The sequence below is a fragment of the Arachis hypogaea genome, chromosome 9, assembly GCF_003086295.3.
Source record: "Arachis hypogaea cultivar Tifrunner chromosome 9, arahy.Tifrunner.gnm2.J5K5, whole genome shotgun sequence".
Classification (NCBI taxonomy): Eukaryota; Viridiplantae; Streptophyta; class Magnoliopsida; order Fabales; family Fabaceae; genus Arachis; species Arachis hypogaea.
This window is the reverse complement of record NC_092044.1, coordinates 113892473-113899825: the sequence shown is the minus strand read 5'-3', so window position 1 is coordinate 113899825 and position 7353 is coordinate 113892473. Positions and strand designations below refer to the sequence as shown.

Genomic DNA, 7353 nt, shown 5'->3' with positions numbered 1-7353 from the left:
TATGATAAATAAAAAGTTTATAGCCAGCTATTTTTGTCATCATCACCGATTTTATGAATAAGCTTTTAAATTTTGTTAGAGAATATATGATTATGGTGGCATATAATATTGAAGTTAACGTATATGTATATCCATGTATTTCACAGACTTTTGCAGGTTGTAGAGCCAGAAACACTGAAAACCTCAGAGCTCACAGTTATATATACAAAGCCTAGAGAGAGAGAAAGAGTATCAATCATATACTCTATAGTACTCCGTATTTTATGCCTTGAGTTGTGTGGCCCCAACTACAATCTACCACCCAATACAAGATTTTTTATTTTAAATTAAGAATGAGGTTCAAACCTAAAAATTTTTAATACGTAATAATTAAAAAATTATGTTATTTGAGTTATAACTCACTAATAATAAAAGAAAATTTGTATACCTTATATTATATATATTTTAGTAACATACATAATATACTAATGAATTATAACTCAAATGACATAATTTTTTTATATTCATTTGAGAAGTCACAGATTCGAATCTCATTATCTTTGATAAAAAAAAACATACATAACATGATATAATTTTAGATTGCATATTAAATAGAATATATCTTTTCATAAGGTTTAAAACTTATAGTATTGTTAATATGAATTTAAATTCTAAACTCAAATAATTATCATAAATTAAAATAAAAATAAGAACAACACATTATGTATAATAATTGAATTCATTAACATGGTAGTAGTAGAAAGTAGAAACTAGAAACTAGAAAGGAAAAGATTGAGCTGGTGGTTATTGAAGTGTGTGAGCTTGTTGGGAAACTCAATTCCCTAGTCAGAAATGCGAGAATAAAATTGTTTTTATATATAAAATACTTGATATAAAAAATTATTGAGTTATTTAAATACAAATATTTATCTTTTTTTATAGTATTTTTTTAAAATAAAAATGTTGATATAATTGTATACAAATTTTATAACATCGTGATTTTCAAAATTTTACACAACATATTATGTTAGACATTATTTAATTTATATTTAATATGTATTTTATATTTTAATATATATTTATATTAATGATTAATTTTAATATATATATAATATAATTATTTTTTTAGATAAATAAAAAAATTTAATTTTAAACATTATATCACAAATTTATACACTCAATCGAATGTACATACAGTTATATAGATTTTTTTTTTTAATTCTAATACATAAGTTAAATCCATGTCTTGAACCCTCAGCTTCATAGAAACCAATAAATCTAAATTTTTGTGAAGCCCCATTTGCATGTCAGGCACTAGTTTAGAATGTAGTCAATGTACATTCTTTTAATAAATTATCATTTCAATCTTATGGCCCATTGCGCAGCGGAACAAAAAAGAAACTGAATTAACTAAAAGGATGATTTTCTTTGTTTCAGTAGATTTTATAGTCAATTTTTTTTAGTAAAATAGATTGTTGCATGTATAAAATAAAATTTAAATTTTTAATACTATAAACTCAAATTTGGTTTTAGAAAGATTTAGTAGGCTTTAAATACATATGAGGTGTAGTCATACACTACCCTATTCGTAAAGGTACATGAAACCTTTTCAATTTTGATGACACAAGAAACGAACTTCACTCTCTCATCTTCATCTTCATGCTTGCTTTCGTAGTAAACTAAACAGAGATGCAAAGATTCAAGTCAACAACTGAATCACCACCATCACTCTATTCTCACTCCCTCTTCCACCTTCGGTACTTGTTTCTTCTTCTTCATTCTATGAAGCAACCAACCAAGCAACAACTACTCATTCTTTTCAGTGTTTTTGAAACAGGGGAGATGACACTACCACAACTCCAAATCCAACAACGCGTTTAACTGATTCTGATCTTGCCGTTGCTCTTGTATTTCAACAACAGCACTATCACCATGCCTTTGATTTAACCTCAAGTTACTCTCTTTCTCACTCTCTTATCTCTCACTCTCTTATTTATCAAGCATACCTTATCCTCTGCATTATTTTACTATTATTTTCAGCTTCTCCTCCCTTCACTGCCAAGTTCAACAATGTTGCTGTTGCCTCAAGTAACTTGCAGTATGGGACATTCAACACCGTATGAACACACACACTCTCTCTCTCTTGTAGTTGGATTTCGAAGAACCTTATCTGAAATGTTGTGTTTCTATAGAACCTTGCTTCTTCAGGTTGTTACGTTGAGACAGGGCAACAGCAGCAGCAGCAGCATATGTTCCAGCAGAAGGGGCATTTTGAGACTCGGTCTGAATCAGCCATGGCTGACAATAGTCAACAGACCGATGATGCTTCCACTGATATTGACACCGATGATAAAACCCATGTATCTCTCAAAATTCCTCTGTTTACACAAACATGTGCATGTTTTGTTTATTCTTTTGAATCTTACATGAGTGTTTCTATTTCTCTTCTCAACTCTGTGTAGTGCAATAATAGGGCTGGGAATGGGGAACTTGTAGTTGTGGACTCCAGTGATCAAACTAAGCTTAAACATGAGGATCAGAAGGTTTGTTTCATTGTTAGTGTGCTACTTCTTCTGCTTACTATTTCAATTTCTGTTTCATTGGTAGTACTGATTCTTACATTTTTGTGTAAACATTGTTCTAGACTCTTCGTAGACTGGCTCAGAATCGTGAGGCTGCTAGGAAGAGTCGATTGAGGAAGAAGGTAAATTAGTTAATTGCTCCCAACCTGATATGTTAGATTGCTCAATTAAGCCCCCAACCATTGAATGATTGATATGTGTTGGTTTTTCAATAGGCATATGTGCAGCAATTGGAGAATAGTAGAGTTAGGCTTGCACAATTAGAGCAAGAACTTCAACGCGCACGTCAGCAGGTCTTAATTTGATTGTAGAGATTGTACAATATGGTTTTGTTGTTATTTCTGCTTACCATTATGTCCATGGGATGCTGTTTCCTTTAGGGTGTATTTGCTGCAACTGGAACTGTGGGGGATCATGCTCGCGCAGTTGTTGGAAATGGTAATGTTTATAAATAAGCCAGAGAATGTTTATCTGAGTTGTGACTGATCTTCTTGATGTCTTGTGGAACAAAATAAAAAATTGTTAGGTTTGTGTGAAACTTTTCTATTCTAGGTTCCCTTGCATAAAACTAAATAATCACTGAATGATAATTAGGCTGATGGTTTAGTTATGAAGAGCTAGATAGAATACTTGTTGCTGAGTTCAATGAGCTTGGAAAATTAATCTCTTGGTTTGAAATGTTCATATTTTAGGTGCCTTAGCATTTGATATGGACTATGCGCGTTGGGTCGATGAGCATCAACGGCTGATTAGTGACCTAAGATCAGCTGTAAATTCTCAAATGGGTGATAATGAACTGAATCTTCTTGTTGATGGTGTCTTGGCACATCATGATGAACTATTTCGGTTAAAAACCATAGGGGCCAAGGCAGATGTATTTCACATACTTTCCGGAACATGGAAGACACCTGCAGAAAGATGCTTCATGTGGCTAGGTGGATTCCGTCCATCAGAGCTTCTTAAGGTGATTGATCATCCATATTATTGCTCACTTGTGCTTTACCTTGTGCCGAAAGCTATCTATGACATTTGTTTGTTTCACTATTCAGATAGTTAGAAACCACCTCGAGCCCTTAACAGATGAGCAATTGATGGGAATTTATAATTTGCAGCAGTCTTCTCAGCAGGCAGAGGATGCTTTATCCCAAGGCATGGAAGCATTGCATCAATCTCTTTCGGAGACACTTTCCTCCACCTCCTTAGGTCCTACCAGTTCTGGAAATGTTGCTCAGTACATGGGCCTAATGGCAATTGCAATGGGCAAACTTGCCACACTTGAGAATTTTCTTCACCAGGTAGATGAATCAAACTTGCTAATTCTTATTCCTCCATTCAAAGAATGTTACCATGCAATGTGTTCTAAGTTCTAACATGATCTTTTTGTTAGGCTGACCTTTTGAGGCAACAAGCACTGCAACAGCTGCAACGAATTTTGGCGACACACCAAGCCGCTCGCGCGCTCTTGGTCATAAACGATTACATCTCTAGGCTTCGAGCACTTAGTTCATTATGGCTAGCCTGTCCTAAAGAGTAGGAACTGACATAGATATGTATAGTTTGCAACCACCTTTATAATGCTGGTTTCCTAAGCTGATTTGGTAGTTCTGTAGTAATAGGTAGTTGGTGATGAGTTGTTTCCACCCTCAAAGCAAAAAGTAAATGGTTTATAGTTTGGCCACAATGTGAACAATCTCAAATTTTAATTGCATTGATCTTACAAGCTTTCTTGAATTTTTGAAATGCTCTGTATATAGTTCACACGTTCAAGCTTACCCAAACAAATAAAAACCAAGAAAACTTGAAAAAAGTTTGCTCTGAATCTAGTTATATCAGTACTAAGATGATATTAACACATTTTACAAATATATATTCTCCACAAATCTGTTCCAATAATGGTATGATCTGAACATAGATACACCATCAAGTTGAACAATAATATTTACAAGATGAATGAAAGAAACTTTTCACATACTTTTCTTCCCTTTTTTTCACCTTCTCTTTTCTAATATTCCTTACTCTAATTAAATCATGTGAGCTGTATCATAAGTAAGCTACAATCTTCACTTTCAAAAGACATGAGATTCTTCAATCCTTATTATTCACCACAGGTCTATAGATTCTTCTTCTGCCGTTGTTCATTCTTCCTGCCAAGATTCAAAAAGTACCAATACCATTAAAGATTAGATTAAAGTATTAAAACTTTCCTTAAAAAAATAACTTTTATCATCTATCTTTCTAAAGTCTAAACCAGTAAAATAGAATAGAAAAGAAAAAGGTACCTGATCTTTTGTTTTTGCTGCATGGCACTTGTGGAATGAACACACCAGTCCCTTTTCCATGCTTCCACAAGTTCACTAGCCAAACCGGCGGTGCCGGTGCCGGTGCCGGCAACCGTCCGGCGGCATCTGATTCCCAGCAACATATACTGCCAAAGCCACTGTTTAAAGGAAGTGATGCTGCAGCTGGACCAACACCATAAACCGACCTATTTGAATCACCACCACCATGGTTTTTCTCTATGACATCCTCATTTTCTTCACTTGTTAACAGCAAAATCTGCCTCCTAATCTCAGCATAGAAACTATCATCATCATTCTCTGCCTCAAAAACAACCCTAGCATTTGAATTCATCTCCATCTCCATAACTTGAAAAGAAAGTGGATGCTGAAGTTTATGTATATATATGGAGGAGTAATTAGAAATAAAAATAAAAAATAATTTAGTTGTCAGTGTATTGGGTCCATGAAGTGTTAATCTAATCTAAAATAGTGTCCAAATTGGAAGAATATGTCCATTTTCGTACGTTAGCAAATGTCACGTACTTTATATATTTGATGATGATATAGTCACTGAATCTATAATCCAAATGAATTGGTTCGCAAGGTATTTGGCGGTTACTTTCTTAGTGACATTTAATGGTTCTGATTCATCCACATCAACATCAACATCAACCATAACCTGTGTTTTGGGGTTACCATTAAAATATCAATTTTATGCGTTGTATTAATGATACTTGTTTTGTGTTTTAAGCAATAACAACACGTCAATTAAGAGTATCTTGTTGGTGTTGGATCACATATAATCTTATAATTATAACTGACAATAAAGGGTCAAACTTGTATATCCTAATGTGTGGATTGATTAATCAACATCTACTTCATTTGGGATGCTCTTTTATGGTAGTAATAATTAATTTCATTTTGGTAACATAATAAAGGAACAGGATTACATCTTATATTCATATCCGTGACTTATGCCAAATATTCAATATTTCATCATTAGCCCATAGAAATTACTATTATATCTATTATAGTAATCAAGTGCAATCTTAAAAACATAATAATAAATATCTCAGATTCCTAACATGATTGTCCATTGCTTCAAGTCACTGGTATCATCAGTCCATCACTTAATAAACATTACAATTTAATTTAGCTTCATTATTCATTATTGATATGGACAGCTCAATGTTTTATTAATTCCAATTATTTTTTTTTATCAAGGACGTTTAATCTAAAGTTAATTAATTATAAAATAAAAGAAAAAGCTTCTTTAGGATGATAAGGATGTGTCATGTGTGCTTTCATTAATATTGCAAATTATGATCTTTCTATATGTATACCTTTCATAGATAGTTTCTTAATCTCTGTGAAAAGTGAAAACATTATCTAGCAAAATTAGGTTTTGGTTTGTATGCATGTGTTATGATGTAGAAGAATTGACACAACTATTATTGTCATATACAAGTTTTTTTGGTGACTATTGTCATATACAAGTTTAATTACTAATTTATTAGCTTCATCTATTTTCTTTGTATCTTTACAACTAAACTTGGAAGGAAATTATCGGAATAATATTTTTTCAATAATTATTTCTATGATGATCCAAAACGTGGGGTCCAGATCGCAACACATCTTTGCTTTGCATGTTTGAAATTCTTTTTTTTTTTTTTTTGGTTAACTCATGTTTGAAATTCTACATGCCAGAGACAAATGTCGGCTGAAGATTCTTTCATTATCTCCAATTTTCTTTTTTTGGTGAACGAGCCCCCTTGTATTTGGACGGAACATCTTTTTTGTTGGAGCTAGTTATCGCCTGTTTTGGGCCAGGCTATCGGTTAGAGATTCTTTGGGCATTTCCCTTTGTTGCCCATCAGCTATCATTCTTCTTGGGCTTTGGATAACAGCATCCAACACAAGAGAGAATAGAAAATTGACCAAAAAAAAAAAGAGAGAACAGAACAAAGTAAGAAAATGGGCATGCAAGGTCTTGGTTTAATGGTCATCATGTATATCTTGTAATAAGTGTATTTGGATTCGAAATTTGATTAGGTCAAATAGTGGATAGAAGTATGAAATCCTTAAGTAGTATTTAAAAAAGAGACTGAGATTAAGATGAATTTTAGTATTGTATTTGGTATAAAAGTGTATAGAATTAAGTTATGTCTCAGTATTTTATTTGGTTTGAAATAAAAGTAAATATTGAAATATTATAAATTACTTAAATATTCTCTAAGATCATAAAACTTAATCCCTTTCTCAACTTATGTCAAATTTCATGAAACTTCACTCTCTTTTTTTCCTGTACTTGAAGAACTGAGCAGCAAGGACACAAGCCGTCTATCAATCCCTTTGCCGGCAACGCTGCTTACGCCGGTATAAATGACTCTCCCGTCGAGCCTAACGCATCACAACATCTCCAAAGCTTCTCAATCGTGCCACCAAGTACTCCGCAAAGTCATCTGTTTGGTGTCTTTCGCTATCTTTGCATCTACCTCATCATTGTCGCCGTT

At 33.1% G+C, this 7353-nt stretch overlaps 2 protein-coding genes across 2 annotated transcripts; one reads left to right on the top strand and one right to left on the bottom strand.

Moving 5' to 3' along the window:
• Positions 1-1558: 1558 nt before the first annotated feature.
• LOC112712113 (transcription factor TGA2.3) lies at positions 1559-4292 on the top strand. The gene is made up of 11 exons (XM_025764911.3): positions 1559-1736; positions 1817-1932; positions 2020-2096; positions 2172-2339; positions 2442-2522; positions 2624-2683; positions 2777-2854; positions 2942-2999; positions 3254-3525; positions 3611-3856; positions 3949-4292. The coding sequence occupies exons 1-11, from the start codon at positions 1669-1671 to the stop codon at positions 4093-4095; spliced, it is 1371 nt and encodes a 456-aa protein (XP_025620696.1). The 5' UTR covers positions 1559-1668; the 3' UTR covers positions 4096-4292.
• A 72-nt stretch (positions 4293-4364) lies between these two features.
• LOC112712114 (uncharacterized) lies at positions 4365-5419 on the bottom strand. The gene is made up of 2 exons (XM_025764913.3): positions 4841-5419; positions 4365-4705 (listed from the first exon to the last, which is right to left on the bottom strand). Exons 1-2 carry the CDS (start codon positions 5202-5204, stop codon positions 4647-4649), a joined length of 423 nt encoding a protein of 140 aa, XP_025620698.1. The 5' UTR covers positions 5205-5419; the 3' UTR covers positions 4365-4646.
• Between the last annotated feature and the right edge of the window lie 1934 nt (positions 5420-7353).

What these genes read in the sequence shown, in the direction of transcription:
- LOC112712113 (XM_025764911.3), top strand. Translation starts at nt 1,669, where the DNA reads ATGCAAAGATTCAAGTCAACAACTGAATCACCACCATCACTCTATTCT. An exon ending in TTCAACGCGCACGTCAGCAG is followed by an intron (nt 2,855 to 2,941) that starts GTCTTAATTTGA and finishes TGTTTCCTTTAG; the next exon opens with GGTGTATTTGCTGCAACTGG. An exon ending in TCGCGCAGTTGTTGGAAATG is followed by an intron (nt 3,000 to 3,253) that starts GTAATGTTTATA and finishes TTCATATTTTAG; the next exon opens with GTGCCTTAGCATTTGATATG.
- LOC112712114 (XM_025764913.3), bottom strand. Translation starts at nt 5,204, where the DNA reads ATGGAGATGGAGATGAATTCAAATGCTAGGGTTGTTTTTGAGGCAGAG. An exon ending in CAGCAAAAACAAAAGATCAG is followed by an intron (nt 4,706 to 4,840) that starts GTACCTTTTTCT and finishes GAATCTTGGCAG; the next exon opens with GAAGAATGAACAACGGCAGA.